Raw genomic sequence first — 23731 nt, 5'->3', positions numbered from 1 at the left:
ATGTGCCTGGCGCCTGGGGTTTTAACAACCCCTCAAGTATGAGACCAACCTGGGTGCTGAGATGGGGGGTCTCAAGACAGGGGCACTGAGGTGGGGTGGTGAGTTTTTGAGCATCGCTCACGGGTGACCGGGGCTAACGGCAGACACTGGCAGGTCCTGCACAGCCGTTCAGAGATGCCCCTCCAAGCGGCTGGGGGTGGGCCCAGGGCTGTCAGCCTCTGGTGGCACCTCCGTCCCCCACAGTGCCAGGGATGACAGAAATGTTCCTGGGCCAGACGGTGGCCTCTCAGACCACAGGTTGACCCATGTCCCAGGTGACGGCTCGTCAGGCCACTGCGAGGGATTCACAAATGCAAAAACCAGCGCAAATATGACTTGCACTGGAATTGTCCTCAGCTCTTTGCCAGAAATCCATGGTTTCAGAAGGACGAAGAACACGGGGCGAGTACGGGCTTAGGGAAAACGTGAGAGAAAGGAAATGGAGTGGGCAGAGAGGAAATGCAGAAGTCAGAAGTCACAGAATGGCAACGTGAAATGAGAGTAAATTATTATTTTTTCTGGAAAAGCACACAGCTGAGCTACCCATTTCCACCACACCTGGGGCAGTGAGTGAGTCAGGAGCAGAGGCAGGACTCAAGGGGGCAGCCCTCCCCGCCCCACCCCCGGCACCTGCGCTGCTGCACGTGGGCCTGGCTCTCGATGCCGCGTGGCCTTGGGCCTGGCCCGTCACCTCTGGGGCCTCCGGCTCCTCCTCAGGTTGCTGTAAGGCTTTCAGGAGATATGGCTGGTGAAGGGCTTCACCCAGTGCCTGGCACTCAGCCGTCCTCCACACATAAGAGTGACCGCCGTCACCAGCGATGCAGGAGTCCCAGGGCCTGCCACCGTGGACACCTTCACGGGATGGCTGTCTCCACACCAGTGGGGGCCGGAAGGGCCATCTGTCCCTGAGCCCTGCTGCGCACTCACGCTCTGTCACTGTCCTCTTGAGGTGAGTGACACTGTTGCCACCTAACCGGTGCACAGGCCACAGAGGGGAGGGCACCAGCTTGAGTCTTCTTCCTTGTCATTCTAGCATCTTCGTTGACCTTCTTTAGGGTATTTTGGTTTGCAAGTTGCTTCTCTTCCCCGAGTCTCACTTTCCTGTTGGTGAAATGGGTTGATCAGAATCCCTCCCTCGTGGGGTCACGAGGACTGAAAGTAAGACAAGGTAGAAGGGAGAGTGTGCTCGTGCAGTCCCTGGACACAAAGTTCTCGGCTCCTGGGGCATCTTGGGAGCGGCAGGGCCGGAGCAGAGGAGGCGAGGAGCCAGGAGGGCCCAAGCGTGCGGCCTGGGGAGAGGGACAACAGCACCAGGTGCGATGAATGATGCGAGTGACGGACACCCATGCTAGCAGGTGCTGGGGGCATGTCAGAAACACTTACTCGAGGGGCCAGTGTCCTTAGAGTTTTATATCTTTTCCACGTTTAATACCCACGATGACTCAGAAGGAAGTGTGCTGTGATCCTCATTTCACAGAGGGGGTACTAAAACCCAGAGAGGCCGAGACAGGTCTGAGGCCACCCAGCCAGGAGGGCAGGGCCGCATGCGACCTGGGCAGGAGGCTCTCCCGCACGCACACGTGTCCCGGCCGCACAGTGGTCAGTGCCTTTCTATCAGTAGGCTCTCACGGCTTCCGTCCTGCGTTTGACCAGTGTCTCTGTGTGCAAACAGGACTCTGATGGGAGCAAACCTGGGGCGCTGCAACAGCCGGATGAGTCATCAAAGAGGGAGACCTAGCCCCCGGTGGCAGGCTGGCGTCTTCACGGCAGAGACGGCCCAGGGCCCAGCCTCACCGTGATTGGCACCCCTGCCCCTGCACACGCCCATCTCTCTTTGGGGTGGGCGGTTAGACTGTCTTAGACGTCATTTGCTCCAGCCCCCACCCTGAATGGTGATGCTGCAGCAGCCTTCTTGAGAGAGAGAGAGAGAGAGACGGCCACTCGGCCTCTGCCTGGCCACGCTGACCGCCTTCACGCAGCCATCGCCCGTTCCGTTGTAAATGCTTCCACTGCCCTGCCCGACTCGCTGGCAAACTTTGAAATCCAAACTTCAAAGTGACAGAAGAACCCCATGGTGACGCAGGAGAGAGAAAAATCACACATTGATGGGCTTCCAACTTTTTTCCACTATTGTTTATTAATCTAATCTTTATTGCATTTTCCCATTTCCATTTGGTCCCCTCCCCCCTCAATCACCACACTGTTGTCCACGTCCATGAGTCCCTTTCCCTTTTTGCTCAGTCCCTCCATCCACTATTGTTTCAATGCCCTTTAGTGAGAGGAGCTACCCCACTGAGCGCATGAGGCCCGAGTTTGCCTCCCTGGCAGGGACACACAAGAGCCACAGTCACTGGGGCAAGCTGCTTCCTTCCCTTGGGTTTCAATAATCTCTTCTAGGAAATCAGGTGGTAATTATGTCAATTGTGGTAAAATACACATAACATCACACTTACAGCCTGAACTGTTTCTAGGCGTGTAGTTCGGTGGCATCGAGTACACGCACATGGCTGTGCAGCGTCCCCGCCATCCGTCTCCAGACCTTCTTTCTCCCTGCAGAGCTGACGCTCTGCCCCGGGAACACTGACCCCTGCCGTTCTCTCCCCCAGCCCCTGGCAACGCCCTGCCGCTTTCTGGCTCTCTGAGTTTGACCGTGCCAGGTGCCCCACAGAAGTGGCACCCTATGGGATTTGTCCGCTGGGGACTGGCTTATTTCACTTAGTGTGATGTCTGTCCTCAAAGTGCACATGCCAGAACTTCCTTCCTTTTCAAGGCTGAGTAATATCCCATCATATGGATAGACCACATTTTATTTATCCATCCACTGGAATGACGGTTTTTGAGGACAAGAGGCCATGTCCTGTTCTTGCTCCTGTGTCTTTCAGAATAACCCCAAGATATCATAGATAGTTTAGGTTCCCTCAGCATCATAAAAGGAGACGTGTGTCCTGAAACAGTGCAGCTTGTTCTAGGTACTTGAAAAGCCTTCCCCAGGCCCCGGTCTCATTTGACTCTCCATCTGCAGGGCCCGGTTCGCAGGAGGAGCGGTGGGGGCTGAGGGCATCAAATAGCCACCGGTCCTGGTGGCCCTTATTCTGGTTTGAGGTCACTGGATGTCCAGGCCAACCTGGGGTTGGTGTTGTTCAGAAGGTGCATTTGTTCTCCGGCCTTTTTCAGCTTCTACAGCCACTTACACTCCTTGGCTAGTGGCCCGCCCCTCCTCCATGTTCAAAGCAAGTAGTGTAGCATCTTCAAACCTCTCTCTCTCTCCCCCACCATCACATCTCCTTTTCCAATTCTGACCCTCCTGCCTCTCTCTCGGGGACCCTATAATTACATCGGACCACCCGGGTGGCCCAGGGTAATCTCTTCATCTAACAACCCTTAACTTACTTAGCTGCCGAGGCCCTTTGACTATCTGCCTTGGTTTCCGGGGCTGCTGTAACAAATTAATACTAACTGTGGGATTTGAAATGACAGCAATTTAGTCTCTCACGGTTCAGGGAGCCAGAGGTCCACAACCATGGAGGGTTGGATGATTCCTGCTGGGCTCCGGGAGAGTCTGCCGTCTGCCCCTTCACCTGCTGGTGGAGGCCAGCAGCCTTGGTGTTCCTTGCCTTGCAGCTGCGTCCCTCCCTTCTCTACCTCCGTCCTCACACGGCCGTCTTTCCTCTGTGTGTGTGTACATCAGTGTGTCCAAGTTTTCCTCTTTTAAGGACACTGTCGTCGGACTACAGTCCACACTCAGCACAACCTCATCTTAAACTGGCGACATCTGCAAAGACCCTCCTCCCAGTGGGGCCACATCCATGGGTTCTGTGTAGAAATGAATTTGGGGGAGACCGTTCAACCCCCTGCACCGTGTAAGATAACACTCACTCACTCCGGAGACGAGGTGCAGGCGTTCGGGGGCCAGTGTTCGATCAGTAAAGTGGGGATGCAGGTGTGCTGGTGACCTCGGGGTGCCCGTTCGCCAGGCTGCAGGAGGCCCAGAATTACGCACTACAATGCCTTCATTACCGGTTAGTCAGTGGACTTGAACAGGGTCCTCGGAAGCCAGCCCCTCTCAGGTAAGGACAGGAGGCCTTTCCCCTGCTTATCCATCCCGTGGGCTGCAAGGCAGCCGCCAGGACAGGTTTCCAGGCCAAGCTGCCTCCCCCGCCCCTCCATGGCAGGTTAACAGGTCCCGGGGCGGCGGGGAACGAGATGGGGGAGAACTGCCATCCTCTGAAGACCTGTGATGGTCCCTACTGCACGCCGTCCCCGCAGAACCAGCCTGGGGGGCATTGGGGGGCCCATATTCCGTGAGAAGAAACTTCCGTGAGCCTTCAGGAGAGCCCTGCCATGTCTGTGTTCACCCAGCTGGTGCGAGGGCAGGGGTGGTCCGATGCGCCCCTCCTGGGCTCCCAGCTCCAGGCTGCGAGTGGACAAGCCTGGCCTGCTTCGTCTTTGCAACCTTACCCCCAACTTAGCGTGCGCCTCCTGCGTGTGAGTGACCCTGAGCATAGCGGCAATGGCCTGCTGTGATAGTCCTCCTGGCCCAGGCGCTCTACAGAGCCGGCGGACCAGAGCCCGGGTGGCCCTTTATGGTTGAACAGATGAAAATTGGAACCTTAAGCCCTGCAGCTAGTAAGTTGCGGAGTCTAGATCTGAACTCAAGTCCTTGTGGTTTCAAAGCACTTGCTTGTTTTAATTTTTAATTTATTTTTACTGTGGTAAAATACACATAACAAAATCTACCATCTTAACCATTTTTAAGCATGAAGTTCAGTGGTGTTAAATAATTCATTATGTTGTACAAACATCATCACCATCCCTCTCCATAGATCTTTCATCTTGCAGAACTGAAAATCTATAGTCATTAAATAGTAGTAACCCCACATTCCATCTCGCCCCACCCAGCCCGTGGCAACCTCCATTCTATTTTCAGTCTATATGGTTCTGGCCACTCTGAATGTCTCATGTAAGTCCTTCTGGCTTTACCTTATTTCCTTAGCACAAACAGTGTCCTTGAGGTTCATCCATGTTATAGCATACGCCAGAATTTCCTTCCTTTTCAAGGCTGAATAATACCCATTGTATGGATAAGCCAGAATTTGCTTATCCATTCATTTGTTAATGAGTCCTTGGCTTGCTTCCATGTTTTAGCTCTTGCAAAAAGAAATATTGCTATGAACATGGGTATATAAATATCTCTTCAAGACTCTGCTTTAATTCTTTAAGCACATATGCAGAAGTGGAAGCACTGGGTCATATGGTAATTAACATGTTTAATTTTTAGAGGAACCACCATACTGGTATTTTGTTGTTTTTTGTTTTGTTTTCAATTACAATTGACAAAATATTACATTAGTTTCAGGTGTAAAGTATAGTGAGTACTGTGGGACCACCCTCATTCTGGCGACATGTGGCCATATCTGGAGGCATCTCTGGCTGCCACAACCGGAAGGATTCTGCTGGCATCTGTGGGTGGAGGCCAGGGGTGCTGCAAACGTCCTTCAGCGCACAGAACGGCCCACCAGTTACCCAGGCCAGGGCGGCCGGGCTGCGTGGGGAACCCCGGCCTGGGCTGTTTGCAGGAGATCTGTTTACTCTGTCCTGCTCACTTGAGTTCTTCGTGGCACTTACCACAGTCTGTAATTATCTGCATTGCTAACTTTTTTGGGGAAAAAAAAGCTTTGTATTGTCCTGAGTGTAAGTCCAAGGTGGCAGAGGCCTTTCCCGTCTTGTTTGCCGCTGTGCGCCCAGCGCCTGGCCCGATGCCTGGTGTATGCTAGGTGCCCGATGACAATCTGTTTTAGAGCGAATGCATAGGAACCTGTAATGAGTGCTTCTGTCTCTCCCATTTAGTCAGGTCTGCATAATGAAGCAAAATGAAATTTTGCTCCTTCAATTCAAATTAGATTGATATTAGTCCAATCAAGTCCTGTTGTTTGGGATATCATGTTAGATGATGACTGGCCATTTCAGAAGTGTTTATAAAACATATACTGAAAATTCACCTGCTTTCCACCTGCTGAAAAAGACTGAGACGAGAAACAGGGAAACCATAAACTGAGTATTTAATTTATAAAATGTCACCATTTTTATTTTGTCATTGTAAAGAGGTGTATCTCAACCAGATTGTAACAAAATTACCACAGCTTATTCCAAAAGAAAATTTTAATACAAGAAATTTTAGAAAATTAAACACATTTGTTTAAAAATTCTATCATGTAAACCTTAACATAAGAGGGTAGTTAAGATAACACTACACATTTCGGAGTGAACCTGCACACGTCTGGGCCTCACTTACATACAGGCGGTAGGCAGACCAGACTCCGCTGCGTTGCTGTCCTAGCCCCGCTGGCCGGGCCGCTGGGGCCCAGTCTCGGGGACTCGGCCAGGCTGACGGCCTCCGGGCCTGGGGTGAACATGGCTCCTGTGTTCAAAAGACGCCCTCGTCCAAGAAGTCAGTACCTGATGGGTTAAGCAGTGTTTTACTCAACGGCTGTGCCAGGGATGGTGAAGCTAAGGCTGCAGAGGTAAAGACGCTCTTTCTAGGATGAATCCTAGATAATTAAAAAAATCCTGATTAGCTCCCCCATCCCCTCACTCCTGGACACACATGTCCTCCAGGCTCATTTCTGGAGTGTCTAGTGACTGCTGCAAAGGTACAATCTGCCATCTAGTCCCCGTCCATGCCCCCAGTCCCAGGTTTTGCAAGGGCGTCTCCCGCATGGTCCATAGGTGGGAGAGTCAGCAAGGTGAACAAGGGGCCTCTCCCCTGTAGTTCCCGACGGCAGGAAGCAGCCCTGAGCAGACGTGGGGGGCGGTGGTAGCCTGGACAGGCCAGCTGTGGCGTTCCAGTTATGATGGGAGCACATTCGCATGCCAGTGAGAACCGACCCCTGGACTCAAAACACTAGCGAACCCAGCACATTCTACTGGTGCCACAATCACCCAGGCTACAGGCTCAACCATCTTCTAGAGAAACCAGACCGTTTTTTTGCTCCAAAGAAACTGGGTGGGTGGGTGGGTCGGAGAGCCCGCCCACTGTGGCCCTCAGGATTCAGAGACAACAGCAAGGGCCCTGGGCAGGAAATCAGCCCGCAGCCTGGCGCCAGCTGCGGGCTGAAAGGATATGCAGTCCTGAGAGGGACTGATGAGTGCGTGTCAGCAACGGGGGCTGAGTGCCGAGGGCTTTGTGCAGGGCAGGGGCTCAGCAGTGCCCCACCCTCACCCCCACTGGTCCCCTAGCTGGAGTTCTATTTTAGGGACATAATCACAACCGCGTTACAGAAACATGAAAATGAATTTTTTGGCACAGAAATTTTAGATAAAATATACAGTGCTACAATTGTGTAAAATTAGCACAGAAGCCAATCTGAACAGCAAATATTTAGTGAAACAATTCACAATATTTAAAAAATAATCGCTCCAAAAGACCTTGCACAGAAGCAGGCGCCTGCCTGCTGGAAGGGTCCTCGTTCTGCCGAGGCTCAGCCCGCAGGCCGGGGAGATGGTCCAGCGTGTGCAGCACTAGCCCGAGTGAAACACGCGGGAAAAGCCGAGACAGTTATTGCCTTTGTGGTTGGAGACTGAGTATGAGTTGTGGCCCGTGGGATACCTCTTAGCCAATCTGATGTTGTGGGCAGTGGGGCCCTTGGCAGGGTCTTTCTCGAGCAGGTCTGAGGCATGCCCATCCCCAGGACTAGGATGGAAACCAGCCTGTTCTTTGCCATCAGTTACCTGCGAAGGCCAGGAGACACTGGGGCTTGTAGAAAGGAGCCAGGATGAAGGAAGGAGTCTGGAGGGATGGGTTAGAAGGTGCCTGCTGGGGCCCCAGAGAGCAGGGCCTGGCCTCCACGGGGTGGGGGGACGGGGAGCAGGAGGCAGCTGGCATCTCTGGGCTGGGCTGCCCCATGTGAAGGTGAGTGGGTGGGGTGGGGGCCGAGGCCTGGAACCCTGTGATCTGGTCCTCAGGTGGGCAAACTGTCCCATGTGACACCAAGGAAAAAGGAGGCTACCAGCTGGTCTGGCCACAGCCCTGCTGCTGGGAAATGAGCCACGCTGCCTCTGATCAGCCTGGCTGGCTGGCTGTCTTCCTCCTCCTGACTCTGGCCCTAAACCTGGGGACTAATTATCAGGCCTCCAGGGCCGGCTGCCTCTTGCATTAGTTACAACGGTGTTATCCGTCCTAGAGATGTGACAGCTTTGATTGCCTCTGTTTTGTTATAGTCACAACACAACCTGCTGCCCCAGTAAAATCTCAGTGGTTATCAAAGGACTCATCTTAATAAGCTCTGAGCCAGAGCAGAGCCAAGTGCCGTAATTACACCTCGTCCTCAAGCCCTTGCCCACAGTCTCACAAGACGGTGTCCTGTCCTTACAACTCAATCAGTGCCCCTTCTGTAGCCCGGGAGCCCTAGGATGTGCCTGGCTATGGGGTGTTAAGTGTGACCTCCATGGACACGATAGCCACTCCTTCCCCAGGGGCCCGACTAGACAAACACCAGGTTGTTTTAACTGTGGTTCTGTGCTCTCTGCAATTGACTACTTGCCAGTAACGTGCGAGGTATGTGCCCAGGAACAAGAGTCCAGGAGCTGGAGCTGGCCATGCCAAGCTTGAGCAGTGGACTGACTGACTGCAGGCGCTGGCTGGGAAGGCTCACTCCCTGGTCAGGAGTGGCTCTGGTCTAGGTCTGCACCAGCCTTGGACTGCCTTCCTGGGAGCTTTGGGAGAGACATCTCTGCCCTTCCTGTTTGCTTCATCTGGGGGCAAGGGAGCAAGAAACAGATGAGATGCTGACAGAGACAGACCCTAGTGATGTTCTTGCTAAAGCTTCCTGTGAGCCGATAGATTGCCTTTGGTGAGAGGTCCTGGAATGGACTCTTGAGCCCAGTCTAGGCGTGGTCCTCGGGGTTCAAGGCCCTCTAGAGAGAGGCAGACCCCACTGGTTTCCCTCTGAACAGGGAGGGCTTCCTCTCTTAGCTGCCAATTTGAGGGCCACCAAAGAATCTTCTAATTGGACCAAGGACACAGGCAACTTTTATTGGTCCTTTCCACAGGGCTGTCTTTTCTGCTGAAGGGGCCCAGGGGGTTAAGTGGGTATTTCGAGGGCGGACCACAGCCTGCCCTCCAAACTGGGCCTTGGTTGAAGGGCAAGTGAATGTCCTGAGGGGGTGGCATTTAATGCACCAGCTCTCAGCCTGGACCTGTGACCCTGGGTAGTTTGTCTCCTTCAGGAACTAGGGGTCAGGGATTTACTGAGCAGCTGAGTGGATGAGATCACTGCAGAGCATTCTATGTGACTCCAAAATTAAGGCTTTGAGGAGCTGCTGCAATGTGCATGTCACATGTATGTCTGAGCTGAAATCAGGGGGTGGTCTGTGCGTTAAAGATGGTCCCAGGGTTTCTGCATGATCACAAAACAGGGGTGCAAAGAACAAGCCGCTGATGATGCCCGCAGGGCCCCTAGGAACGTGCTTTTACAGTCTTCACTTTGGGAGAGTAGGGCAAGTTTTCATGAATAGTTAAGCTTTTAAAAATGTGGAGGCAGGGTTTCTTCTTTTTAATTACAGGCTGGGTGTGGGTTTTCTTCTCCAGACTTAGCATTGGTCCTGTCGTAGCTGGGAAGCAGGTCTCTGGAGGGTTGGATGGAGAAGGCAAGGCCAGATTCGCGTGCAGATGTTTCAGGTCAGGTATCAGAAAGACTGGCCGACCAGAACCCTGGGCCCGGGTGGGGGCACTGGGGGGTGGGGGGTGGTTCCCTTCCACATCTAATACAGACAGAAAGGAGACGTCTCGGGGCAGGTCCCACTGTCCAGACAGGTGGTGCTGGGACAGTCTTTCAGTGGAGATCAAAGACCGACTTCCAAATGACTGAGGGGAGGAGACACAATGTAGGTGTCAGGACGCAGTGCAGTTTGCGCTCTGAGAGTCCTGATGATTTAGTCCAGGAGGCTCTGTTCGGAGCAGCCAGCCGCAGAGACCCAGGGGGCCCTGTGGACTTGGAACTGAAACAAAGGAAGAAAGAAACCATGTTGCCTTTCTAGGACACGGTCTCTCAGGTGCTCTAACCCCCATGTGCTGAGAGCAGGGACTCCTGCCACACACTCCCGCCTCCAGCCACGAGGGCAGCAGGCCCTCTGCTCACCGGGGCACGGCTCACCAGCTCTTCCGGCCTCTTTCTCGGCAGGGTTGTGCGTACATCAAGTCAGCTTTAGAACTGCCCTGAATAAGGTTCATGGGGCTGACAGAACACAGCATAACAACCTGCCAGGTGAGTCTTCCCAGAGCCTTTCTCTGTCCAGGAAATGCTCAGTGCGCACCTGCCTGTTCACCAAGTTCCGAGCTAACACATTGACACACCCCAGGGAGAGGGCGTGGGTCGCCCCCACTGACCCTCCGCCACACACACACGTCATCCGTCTATCTTCCCACGTTCTATCTTCCGGTTTAACTTATTCCTGTGTAGTCTGTTTCGCAATTTCGTATCTAGTTTTTGAATACTTCCTCCAGAAAATGCAAACTCTTCAAAATGGTCCTCAGCAGCTGAAGATGGCTCTTGCCCAAGGGGAAAGACAGTTCCATGATTCTGTGAACACCGGCAGACGCGCTGGTCCTGGGAGGGGTCTGGGGTGGGGGAAGCCTGTGGTGGTCGCCACGCTCTCATCTTTATCCTCTTCCCGCCTGTCAGCGGGGCCTGTTCTGAGACGGGGCACAGGGGACTCGGTCCAGGGCGCACAGGGCCCTGTCCCCACGAGAGCGTGTTGGGAGCAGGGGTGCACTACGGGCCCATGTCTTTAGGGTGTCTTTGGGTGGGGATGATCACGATCTGTGCAAGGCAGACACCGTGTCCACGTCCACGGAGAGCCACGGTGCAGCCATGGAGCTCTGGAGCTGAGTATGATGGCCGGAGGTCTCCCAGAGCCTTCTGCAGAGCTGAGTCTCTCACGGCCTTGAGGCCTCTTGGCTTGTGAGGCCATGGCCCCTGATTTCTGGACAGCCCAGACCTCTCTGACATGGGGTCACCAGGATGCTGCTAATGGTTCCGGCCTGGATGGGTGAGGGTCCCCCAAACCTGACAAAGGTGCATGTGGATCCAGGGGCTTCAGGCTTCCTACACAGGCTGGACCTTCCAGAAGCTAGTTGTGCGCCCAGAGCCACAGTTCAGCAGCACTTAATGGCTTCTTCACATGCAGGCCACCGCACCGGACCCCGGGAGGAGTGATGCCACAGAGCTGCTGCTGGCCGTGCTGGCGAAACTAAGGTGTCTGATGACCACTGGTGGAACGTAAAATGGAGAAGAGCAGCCCCCACCCCAACCTGGCCATGGGTTGTAGCAGGCAATTACATTAAAAGGAAAACAAAACAAAAAAAAAAAAGAGACTGTAACAGTCATTCTAATTCCCGTGTGGGAAAGAGTCAAGAGGTTGTTTCTGAGTGAATCTTCTGACCAAATGAAATACCAAAGTTGTGCATCTCAACCAGGGGGCTCCATGCCCAACCTGGTGCCCACCCTCCTGCTGGCCCCTGGGCTGGAGAGGAAACGGGCGACCCTTGCTGCTCAGGGCAGACCCTGGGGGAGTGGTGGGTGCCCGTGTGTCCGAGCCTGTCCAGCAAGGAGCCACCTTGCTCTCTGACTGACCAGTTTAATCAGGGTGTCATGTAACTGGTGGGGAAGGTGTGCTCTCTGGGGTTCACCAGGTCGGAGGTGGTTGTCACTCCAAGGTGTAAGGGGTCAGCTGCTGTGGCCACATTGGATGCAGAGTGGCCAGGGTAGAGGCAGCTGGCGCAGCACATAGGGCCCGAGTCTGGGATTCCATCAAGGTCAGAGGTCGCCGCTCTGGGGCTCCACATTGCGTGCCTCCCGGGGGTGACTGCGGGACAGCTTGGGGAAGCGGGAGGCCACTTTCGGCCGGCTGTTCTTGTTCAGTGGTTCTCCGGGCGTAACGTCACTGTAAGACAGGGCGGGGGAGAATCTGATTAGGTCGGGGTTCCAAATGCAGAGGAGTGGGAGCCCTGCCAGAGTGGCAAGGGCAGCGGTTGCCAGGTCTGACTGCCGAGTGCAGCATGGAGAAATTGAAAGTCCACATCGTTGTGTAAATGTTCTGTCTTTCAAAAGCACTCAAGCATCACTGTGGTCCAAGCTAGCTTGGGCCAGTAGCTTGGCTATATTTTAAGGCTATGAAAGAAGGCACAGCTGTGGCTTTCTCCCCCCATTTTCATTGATCTTTCAGCAAAGGCACATTTCAAAGCCATGGAAAAGAGGATGCTTTGGAGAGCACTGCAGGTGAAATCATAAAAGAGGTGCAGCACAAACAGGGTAGGGACCTCTCGTAGAGTTTAGCCTAGGAAAATAGTCGGGATGGATGCCAACGTCTGATTAGAAGGATGTTCATCACACGTGTGGAAGAGCCAAAACCAGGGAACAAAATGTGGGTACAGCACAGGGGATACTGAGCCTGGTTATCAATACCCATGTGGTGGGGATGCAGGAGCCTCTTAGAACAAAGGTGGGTGCATTTCCTGACCTGGGGTAACAGTTAAACAGAGTTGGGTGGGAGTAGGAGCTTCTGGCACGGGGCTGTTGGGCTGAAGCTCCAGGAAAAGAATAAAGATTAGATTGTAGAAAAAGGAAAAGAGGAGCAATGCTTCGATGACCTGTATTACAGGTGCCTCACCAGTCTGTAAGACATAAGTAAAATGGCTAGCAGCTTGGTTCTCAAAAGATCTTTGAATCTGTGCAGTTACTGGGGCAAGTGGGTCAGGACCCTGTGATGAGATGGGTGGAAGGGAAAAACCAGGCACAATGTTTTCTCTAGCAACACACAAGACGTGGAAAGCCAGGGAGAATGAGGCATGCCATTCAAAATGATGCCATTCAGAAGACAGCATGGCGCAGGCTTTTAGTGTTATAAGCAGGCCTCAGAGCTATGGCATGTCAGTGTGAAAAGGGGGTCTGACTGTATGTGGAAGGGAAAGTAGACAGTGGCGGGTGGATGGATAAGAATAATGCGAAGCGATGAGCAACAACAGTCATAGTTGATAGCATCACGCTGCTGAGTGACCAGACAGAAGAGAAGGCACAGGCACTTATGGACACTCTTGTTTGGCTAGTGTTTGGTACTCTCCTTTACAAATCATGCATGTTCTACATATTTTCTAAGGACAAGAATTAAAGTATTCTTTTATATTAAAAACAGTGGGGGTGTCTAACCTGGTCATGTATAGGGAAACCCTGAAGGATGTTCATTCCTCCAGCCCACAGACCTTTCCTGAACACACACGTGGCCCAGGCGCGGTCCTGGGCACTGGGGATACAACAGTGAACAACACAGGCTCTCCCAGGCCCTGTGGAGCTCACAGCTGGGGTGCAGAGGGATGTGAAAATGTCACCTGTTACAGTGACTAGGTTACACATGCAGCCAAAGCCTCCCTGAGGGGCAAGCGGTGGCAGGCAGTGCCTCAGAGAGGGCCATGTGGGGCTAAGGGCAGGCCTGGGTGAGGGGGACAGGGATGGGCCTGAAAGTAAAAGGCACAGTTGAGGGATCTCGGCAGGGAGTCCACAGCAGCTGCAGTTTAGGTGACTGGTGCCTGCTGGGTGGAGTGGACTGGAGGGGCCAGTGCTCTGGGCCCAGGGAGCACAAAGAAGCCTGGGCTGTGGCTGTGAACACAGGGGTGGTGGACTCGGTCTTATTTCCTATGGCTACTGCCACACACTGCTACACATTTAGTGGCTTAAGACAACACAATGTGCTGTCCTACAGTTCTGGAGGTCAGACATCCAAAATGAGTCTTATGGGGCTAAAGTCCAGGTGTTGGCCAGGTAGCTCCTCCCTGGGGGCTCAAGAGGAGAATCTGCTTCCTTGCCTTTTCCTGCTTCTAAGGCTGGTGGTCCCACCATCCTTAAAGCCAACAGTGCACCATCTTCAACTCTTTCTCCCTCTTCTAAGGGTTCACACTGGGCCTGCCTGGGCAATCTCCCATTTCCTGACACCCGTAATCACACCTTCAAAGTCCTCTTTGCCATGTAAAGGGACACCTTTACAGGCTCCAGGGAACAGATGTGGACATCTTTGGGTTCAAGATCTAACACAGACTTTTTTTAACAGCACTTATTATCTTTACTTCTTAACTTTGTATCACTGGCAGCTCGCAGCCCAATGAACCTTTGTGTATCTCTTGGTTTGAAAGGCTTTATTTAAAGCACAACAAAATATTTCATTGGCGGCTTATGTGCTGTTTGCATTTTCTCTTTTTTTAGAACTATTTTAAAAATTTATTTTTCAATTATAGTTGACAAAAAATATTATATTAGGTTAAGGTGTAAAACATAATGCTTAGACATTTATATACCTTATGAAGTGATCAGCTGATAAGGCTAGTCCCACTTGACACCACACATACTTATTACGGCATGATTAACTACAGTCCCTGTGCTGCACTTTAGCCCCACGACTGTTTTCATGGCTGCTAATCTGTACTTCTTACCCCCTTCACTTTTTCCACCCAGTCCCCCCAAGATCCCCCTCCCTCTCTGGCAACCATCGATTTGTTCTCTGTATCTATGAGTTTGTTTTGTTTGTCCATTTATTTTTTATTGTTCAATTACAGTTGTCCCAATTTTCCCCACATTGCTCTCCCCTGCCCTTCCCACCCCCTGATGCCACAGCCAACCACCACCCCATTGTCCACACCCATGTATCCTTTATTCCTGTTTGTTGACTTGTTCCTTCCCTGTTATCCCCCTCTGGTCATTGTCAGTTTGTTCTTCTTTTTTTTTTTTTAAGATTTTACTTATTTTTAAATATTTTATTTATTTATTTTTAGAGAGAGGGAAGGGAGGGAGAGAAACATCAATGTGTGGTTGCCTCTCATGCTCCCTACTAGGGACCTGGCCTGCCACCCAGGCATGTGCCCTGACTGGGAATCAAACCAGTGACCCTTAGACCAGTTTGTTTTTTATTTCAATGTCTCTGGTTCTATTTTGCTCATTCGTTTGTTTTATTGTTTAGGTTCCAGTTGTAGGTGAAATCATATGGTATTTGTCTTTCACCACCTTGCTTATTTCCCTTAACATAATGCTCTCCAGTTCCATCCATGCTGTTGAGAAGGGTAGGAGCTCCTTCTTTCTTTCTGCTGTGTGGTATTCCATTGTGTAAATGTACCACAGTTTTTTGATCCACTCATTTACTGATGGGAACTTAGGCTGTTTCTAGCAGTTGGCTATTGTAAATTCCACTGCTATGAACACTGGGATGCATAAGGTTCTTTTGTATTAGTGTTTCAGGATTCTTAGGGTATAATCCCAGCAGTGGGATTGCCAGGTCAAAAGGCAGTTCCATTTTTAGTTTTTTGAAGGAATTCTGTGCTGTTTTCCACAGTGGCTGCACCAGTCTGCATTCCCACCAACAGTGTACTGGGGTTCCCTTTATTCTACAACCTCGCCAGCACTTGTTTGTTGATTTGCTAATGATGGCCCTTCTGACTGGTGTGAAGTGGTATCTCACTGTGGTTTTAATTTGCATCTCTCTGATGGCTAGTGATGTTGAGTGTCCTTTTGTATGTCTCTGGGCCCTCTGTATGTCCTCCTTAGAGAAGTGTCTGTTCAGGTCCTTCACCCATGTTTAAATTGGGTTGCTTGTCTTCCTGGTGTGGAGCTGTGTGAGTTCTTTATATATTTTGGAGATCAAACCTTTGTCTGAGATATCGCTGACAAATACGTTTTCCCATATGGTTAGCTACCTTTTCATTTCACTGATGTTTTCTTTAGCTGTGCAGAGCCTTTTAATTTGATTAGTCCCCTTTGTTTATTTCCTTAATATCCCTTGCCCTGGGAGATGTATCAGTGAAAACATTGCTGTGTTGGATATATGAAATTCTCCTGCCTATGTTCTCCTGTAGGATTTGTATGGTGTCACACTTATATTTAAGTTTTTGATCCATCTTTAGTTATTTTCATGTATAATATAAATTGGTTGTTTTGGGGTTTTGTTTTGTTTTTAGATACATATATAAGTGAAATAATAATGTATTTGCCTTTCTCTGCCTGACTTATTTCACTTAGCACAATACCCTCTAGGTCCATCCATGTTGTTGCAGATGGTAAGATTTCATTATTTTTATGGTTGAGTAATATTCCATTGTCCCACATCTTCTTTATCCAATTTTCTATTGATGGATACTTACAGGTTGCTTCCAAATCTTGGCTGTTAATAATGCTGCAGTGAACAGAGGGGTGCATATATCTTTTTTGAGTTCATGTTTTGGATTTCTTTGGATAAATACCCAGAAGTGGGATGCTGGGTCATAAGGGAGTTCTATTTTTAATTTTTTTGAGGACCCTCTATACTATTTTCCATAGTGGCTGCACCGATTTACGATCTCATTAATAAACACAAGGGTTCCCCTTTCCCTACATCCTTTCCAACATTTGTTGTTTTTTTATTTATTGATGATAGCTATTCTGAAGGGTATGAAGTGGTATCTCATTGTGGTGTTAATTTGCATTTCCCTGATGATTAAATGTTGAGCATCTTTTCATATGTCTATTGGTCATCTGTATGTTCTCTTTGGGTAGAGGACCTGAACAGACATTTTCCCATTTTTAAAATCAGATTATTTGGGGGCTTTTTTGTGTGTTAAGTTGTAGGAGTTGGCGAATATCTTCTTCCATTCAGTAGGTTGTCTTTTTGTTTTGTTGATGGTTTTTCCTTTGCTGCACAGACTGAGACTTGAATAGGAAGTTAAATGATGAGATTACAACTAGTAGAAAGTATAAATGAGAAATAAGAAAAATACTTGTATAATAAATATCTCACTGGTCCATAATGCTTTTAAAAAACAAACCTAAGATTAAAGCTCACTCTCATGTCTCCATGTCTTCAGGCTCCATGCCAGGGCTTCCTGATATGGGTCCTGAGGCCTGCTGGGCTCTGTAGGGGTAGACAGAGCTCACCTACAGATGAGCACTGAGGCTTGGGGAGGACCAAGGCCACCCAGTGAGGAAGTGGTAGATCCGGGATCATCCAGGCCCCGTCCAGATGAGTTAGGGAGTGAGTCACACTCAAAAGAAATTATGACCCCCACCTAGGGGTCCCTGCAGGGTAGCCTGAGTCCTTCGGTTTCTCAGGAGTGGTTCGGTTTATGATGATCTGATTTTCACGCCTCTTCAGGGACATGGCCACTGTCCTCAATGAGACTTCCCTTGTTTCAAGTCAGGGGTGATAGCTCAACAGGATGGCAAGTGAAACAGCCCTCTTGTTATTTCTTTCTGCCTTGGGAATCTGGGTGGGCTTTGTCTTTTGCACATGGAAGGAAAGGAAACATTAAACCTTGAACAAAGCAGGAATCCCTAATCATTTCCGCAGCCAGTCCAGTTGCTTTGCTGCATGGTCCCTCTTCAGAGTGGCATTTGGCCATGGGCCCAAAGCCAACATATCCCTCTTCTTTCAAAACACCCATGACACCAAAGCCTCTTTATCCCTAGACACCCCTTAGAGGATGGGTAGAAGATGCTGGGAGGAATGTCTGGTCACACTGCGTAGGTGGGCTTATGTGTAAATGTCATTTAAACCAACCCTCTCCCCTCAAACTGGGGTTCCAACCCTAAGCCTGTGGCTGTTGCCATCACTGGGCATGATGCGCAAAGCCAGATTAGCCCTGCCTGCAATAACCAGAGCCAGCTGAGCCCAGAGGTAAAGTGGCTTTTGGGAAGGGAGAGTCACAGGTCAACAGGGCCAAGGATGCTGGCCACTTCATTTGTTTTTCAACAAAAAGCACTGACTGTGTGGGAAGGCAGCCCAGCACCAGAGTCCAGGGCAGTCCTGGTCCTGGGGGTAATGATCATATGATCCTCATGGTACTGAGATAAGGACTCAGGAGTGAACCCCAGGCAAAGCCACTTACTAGCTGCATTCCTTAGGTAAGTTCCTTGCTCTTTTTGAGCCTAGGTGTCCTGGATATAATAAAGGTAGGGTGGTTTTGAGCATACTAGGTGAAGTTAGGACAATACCTGGCAAGAATAACCACTCAGAAAATGTGAACTTTGCCAGATACCACGCTAAGCAATGAGTGATACAGAGGTTAATATGAGTCTGAGGAACCCACAGTCTCACTGGGGAGAAGGCAGGGCAGACCCCAGAACAGGCTGTTCCAGTGGAACACAGTGGCTGCTTAAACACCAGCAAACACAGGCTATTTGTGATCAGTGCACCAGACTTGTTCACTGGAATAATTAGAGAGGACTTCCTGGAGGAGGAAGAGCCAAGAAGGGTGAGCAATAGTGAGTTGGATGGTTTGCCGTGAGAAGGGCCCTCTAGGTTTGAGAGAGAATAGCATGCATGAAGGCAGAAGGGCCCTGTGGTGGGATGTGTGGGCCTGCAGCTCAGCAGATGTGGCCCAGCTGCTTCACTTCCCTAGAAGGCAGGATTTACCTTGGGGATGTAGGGAGAAGTCACTGAGATGATGTCTGTCGAATGCCCATGCCTGGTACCTTAGGATTCAGGGAGCGTCTGCTGCTGTGGCTGAGGGCATGCCAGTGAGTGCAGGTGGTACCCAGGGGTGGGCTGGACTGGGGGCTGGTGATAGTCCATCAGAGCAAAGCATGACAATGAGCTAAGCTCCATAGGTGGCTGGGTGTGGAGGATGTGCTGGGTGGGTCTGGGGCAGAACTGTTGTAGGAATGCCACAAACACAGAAGAATGGGTGGTGGTGAGGCCCCTGGAAGATGAGTTTAGTTGGGGACAAGCTGAGTAGATGACAGCTACAGCAGATCCAGCTGGAGGCTGCCATAACTGGTAGATGGATGAATGGAAGAAAAGGCAGCTGGATAAACAGGTCTGGTTCTGTTGAAAGAGCTGAACTGGAGCTAAGAGAGTGGGGAGTCATTGGCATATACAGGGCCAGTGCACATGAAACCACCATTTTTTCAGGTCAAAAAACTATTTAATAGTTTAAAATACCTATTGACCATTTGCATGTCTTCTTCAAAGAAATGTCTATTCAACTCCTTAGCCTATTTTTTAATCAGGGAAATGCAAATCAAAACCACAATGATACTACCTCACACCTGCCAAGATGGCTATTACAAAAAAAAAACCACACACACACACAAACAAGACACCAAGTGTCAGTGAGGATGTGCAAACTTGAAACCCTGGAAGACTGTTGGTGGGGATGCAAAATGGTGCAGCTGCTATAGCAAACAGTCTGGAGATTCCTCAAAAAATTACAAATAGAACTACCATATGATCTAGCAATCCCACTTCTGGGTATTTATCAAAAAAAATTAAAACCGGGATCTCAAAAGAGACATCTGTACTCCTATATTCACTGCAGCTCTATTCACAGTAGCCAAGGTTCACAAATCACCTAATCTCCCTGGGGATGAATGGATAAAAATGCGGCATATGCATACAATGGAACAGTATTCAGGTGTATGTGCCAACATGGATGAACCTGGAGGACATTATGCTGAATGAACTAAACCAGTCACAGAAGGACAAATCCCTCAATACCATACCTAACATAGTCAAACTTGTAGAGTCAAAGACTGAAATAATGGTTACTAGAAGTGGAGAGAGGTGAGGGTGGGGAGTTGTTAATAAATAGGTATAAAGTTTCAGTTAAATATGGTGAATGAGCTCTAGAGACTTGCTGTACAATACTGTGCCTATAGTCAACAATACAGGATTACACACTTAAAATTTATTAAGAGGGTAGATCTCCTGTTAATTTCCTATGGCTTAACAGTAGAGTCTGAAGGCATGGGACTGTGGGTGTGTGTAGACTGGGAGAAGGGGTCTAGGGTGGAGAGAGAAAGGAAAAGAGCCAGTACTGAAAGTGGGGGAGACCTGGTGTGCCCCTCAGGTATCATCTCTATAGCAGAGCCCCAGGGCTGTGTGCAGGCAATTTCCAGGGATGTGGGAAGACCTCAAGTTGATGAGGACAGACTTCAATAAAGGCCATTGATTTTTTTTGTTTCCACCAAAGCTCACTGGAGCCCTTGCTGCAGCCACTGCTGCCTATTCCATCACATTCTCTGTCTTCAAAATGAAATTGTCACTCCTCATAGCCCTCGTTAGCCACCAATTCCCTGCCTAATGCACTGGTGAGACTTAAGGAATGACAGTGCTACTTTCTACCTCACTCCCCACAGAAATCTGGCCACAGAGAAATTAGCTCAGTCTGTTCCCCAGCTTGTCTGTGGTTTTATAACCCAGTGGGCTGTGGCTCTGGGGCTAGGCAAGAACAGAGCCAATGAGCAAAGTAACACTGCATTCCTGATCCTCCACACTGTTCTAATGCAGGGCTGTGTCTGCCCCAATTTTATAGACAGGTCTGGATAGCAGGAAAGGCCCCATCTCTACCATAAGAATGGATTTCACTCCATATTCAGAATCAGGCATGTTAGGATCATGAAGGAAGATACATAACCTTCCTAAGACTCAGTTTTCTAATCTGTGAAATGGGGGTGGTATCAGTCCTTCCTACCACTCAACATATATGAGGTCTGTCCAGAAAGTATCCAGCCAGGCACTGTGAATAATAGAGATATTTACTGAATAAGATACAAGATACAAGAAACACTGTGCATAGGACAATGATGCCTCAGTTCCAATGAAAGTAGGCACCTTGGGACCTCACAAAGTTTTTCCAGTGTTTCTTCCATTGTCCAAAACACTCGGCAAAATCCCTTTTTGGAATCATCATCAGCTGCCCTGTCGTATTTTTCTGAATCTTATCAACAGTCTGAAATCTCTTCCTTCTTAAAGTTGATTTTAGTCTTAGGAAAAGCCAGAAGTCACAGGTGTTAAATCTGGGCTGTAGGGGGCCTGAGTCACCTGGGTGATTTGATGTTTTGCCAAAAAAACTCTGCACCAGATATAATGCATGAGCGGGAGTGTTGTCATGATGAAGCTGCCAATCACCAGTAGCCCATAGCTGCGGCCTTCTGAATCATCTGAATATTTTCTGTAAAAGTATGTTCAAGCTTAATGACATCTGTTGCAGATTTGTTGCTTTACTCGCTCAGTCATTTTGAAAGCAAGGGTCACACAGTACACATGCTCACTTAATGGCGTCTACTATCCCCAATGACTGGTACAGTGAGGTCATCATTGTTCACACATGTGCATTCCAGTCTACTCTCTTGGCTTCCAGTTATATCAATGTTGTGTAAATAGCTCTCATTATATTAACAATGGCTGGACTTTTTCTGGACAGATCTTATTTACTGAATCTGTCAGGGTTACAAATAAATATGGCTCTTTCAAGGCCTTGAGATAACTGGCCAGAATGTAAGCAGCACAGGAAAAATCTGGCAAAATCTTAGGAACTTGGGCTGCAGAGACATCAATATATCAAGGGAACGGAGTAGAGGTTTTTACAAAGAATTTACAAACTACTAAAACACAGTAAATTCCCAAACCTCCCATTTTCTTTTCCCAGAGCCAACTCATCAACTCCCTGCACCTGTCTGATCTGGGGGACGAGGCTGAAAGGCAGCAGAAGGAGCCTTCCCTAAAGAGACCATCCTAGTCTTTCTGGAACAAAACCAGCCTCTTTGTCTTGATACATCAGAGGGTGGTCTCGTCTTATCAGGCGGCCCTAAAAAGCTACAGAGATAGAAGAGAGATTAGCAATATGTTTGGAGAAGGCCTGAAGAAATCAGTCAGTGAGTAAAAACAGGTGGGCAATCAGCCTTAAGATATGCCAGCAAACCAGGACGAGAAAACTCTGGCCATGCCATAACAAAGACTAGAAGATGAGCACTGTCTCCCAGTAGCTGAGGCCAGACCCTGTGCTAGGCTCTGGGGACATGAAGATCACAGACGCAATTTCTACCTTCAGGATGCTCACAGCAGGGATCCGAATGCAGGTAGGGGTAGGTCAGGGAACAAGAGGGACCAAATAGGAGCCACACAGTACTGGGAGGGAGGGAGCTGGGGAGCGCCAGGACTGAAGGATGAGAAAGCTCAGTAGGGTAGAGGAGGAAGGAAAGAGCTTTCCAGGCAGGAGGACAAAGACAGGCCATGTGACAATGCTGCCACAGTCTGCAGGGCAATGTATGGGCCAGGAAGGCCACGAGATGACACAGATGTGTGAAGCCCATGAGTTCTAATCCACTTTCCTCAGGTGTAGACCCACTCAGCCAGTGGTGTGAGATGACAACTTTTCGATGGCAGCAAAACTCATTATGGTTCAGCCTTGGCCAGTGGTTTCCCCATCACTGGCTCGATTCCATGACCAATATGTTAACACCCATACTAGGTTGCTACATTTGCCTACTAAGGACATAAAACACATTGCACAATCCATTTATTTGCACTGTCACTGATACTGACATTAAGTACAGACTCTCAGAATAAACACCGCTCCTTTTAGTAGAATGCACTATTTTTCACTTGAAGAACACTCTCTGGGGCAGGCTCCTAACCACAGACAGGACCTTCCGAGCCACTCGTCTAGATCAGGGCCACAGACTGGTTCCAGTCCGGACCTGTTTGGAACCGGGCTGCACAGTAGGAGGTGAGCTTGAATGTAATGCACTTGAATCCTGAAACCCTGCCCCTCACTCCGGCCTGTGGAAAAATTTTCTTCCACGAAACCAGTCCCTGGTGCCAAAAAGGTTGGGGATCGCTGCTCTAGACTGCAAAGCTCCTCTGGTCCCCAGGGTCCGTGACAAAGGGGAAGGCCACCTGCGGGGTATGATTCTCAGATTCCTGGCATGTTTATTATGGGATGTAACTGTCACTGAGGCCCAGGTTACTCTGCCCGGGGTTGTGGTTGGAACAAGTAGTGATGTTTCCAAGATTCCATTTTTATCATCTTTTATGCTTTCCACATTGTTTTCCCCAAATCTGAAAACCTCACATATAAAATTCAAGATTTTTCTTTAAATACCTTTATTTTTAGGTTACTTTGGCCTGAATTTAATAAATCCATAAACATGGATTTAATGCATATTAAGCCATTAAAATACTTTTTTGATGTATCACCTTTGGTTCACTTACCACCCCAAATACTGGGTGAACGTTCTCTTGTTCAAAATGTACGTTTTTGGAATGTTGGATAAATCTCGCTCAGAGGCTACCCCCGTCTTACTCCAGGCATGCCATTCTGGGAAAGGCACAGCCACAGGCCCAGAGGACAGAGAGTGAGCCAGGGGCTGACTGCAGATGGGCACAGTGCGGTGGGGGGGAGTGCTAGGGGGAGAGAGAGCTGTTCTGTCTCGTGATGGTGGTGGTACACGACTCCATGAATTTCTCAAAGCTTACAGAACTGTACAATAAAAAGTGCTAATTTTACCATGTAAATTATACCTCAATCTCAGTAAGCTTAGCTGAAAAAAGGCAGTCTTTTTAAACTGCTGCTTTTTTCAGCATGAATGAGCACCTCTTGACTGTCTGGGTCTCCTAGGAGACAGTGACTTGGGCTCCTTCCCTGGATAGAAAGAGCAGAGGACCTGGGGACAGAAATCTTTGACTGTTGTTTACCAGCTGAGCTACCTGGACAGGTCAATGATACTCCATGGGACACAGATTTCTCATATGTAAGATGGGATCACAGTAAAAAGATATATAACAATTAAAAATGGACAAAGATGCCCTGCCCAGTGTGGCTTAGCTGGTTGGAGTGTCGTACTGTAACTGAAAGGCTGTGGGTTTGATGCCCATTCAAGTGCAGGGGCATGTGACCACGGGT

The 23731-nt window shown here is 49.7% G+C and overlaps 1 protein-coding gene across 2 annotated transcripts in view; it reads right to left on the bottom strand.

The window, feature by feature from the left end:
• Positions 1-6097: 6097 nt before the first annotated feature.
• SNX29 (sorting nexin 29) overlaps positions 6098-23731 on the bottom strand; it is a 564444-nt gene continuing 546810 nt past the window's right edge. Inside the window, exons 21-22 of one of the 2 annotated variants that reach the window (XR_006783480.1) lie at positions 10176-11979; positions 6098-10035 (exon numbers count right to left, since the gene is read on the bottom strand). Coding sequence is in view for 1 of the 2 variants with exons in the window: in XM_045819397.1 (XP_045675353.1) it covers positions 11853-11979 (127 nt within the window). In the remaining variant the exon portion in view is untranslated. Of the gene's footprint in view, positions 11980-23731 lie in introns of both variants that reach the window. The other variant, XM_045819397.1, reaches the window with a different exon arrangement.

Source organism: Phyllostomus hastatus, unplaced genomic scaffold (genome assembly GCF_019186645.2).
Source record: "Phyllostomus hastatus isolate PE091 unplaced genomic scaffold, TTU_PhHast_1.1 phas_scaffold_385, whole genome shotgun sequence".
Taxonomy (NCBI): Eukaryota; Metazoa; Chordata; class Mammalia; order Chiroptera; family Phyllostomidae; genus Phyllostomus; species Phyllostomus hastatus.
Note: the sequence above shows the minus strand (reverse complement) of the source record. Positions and strands in the feature narration are given on the sequence as shown.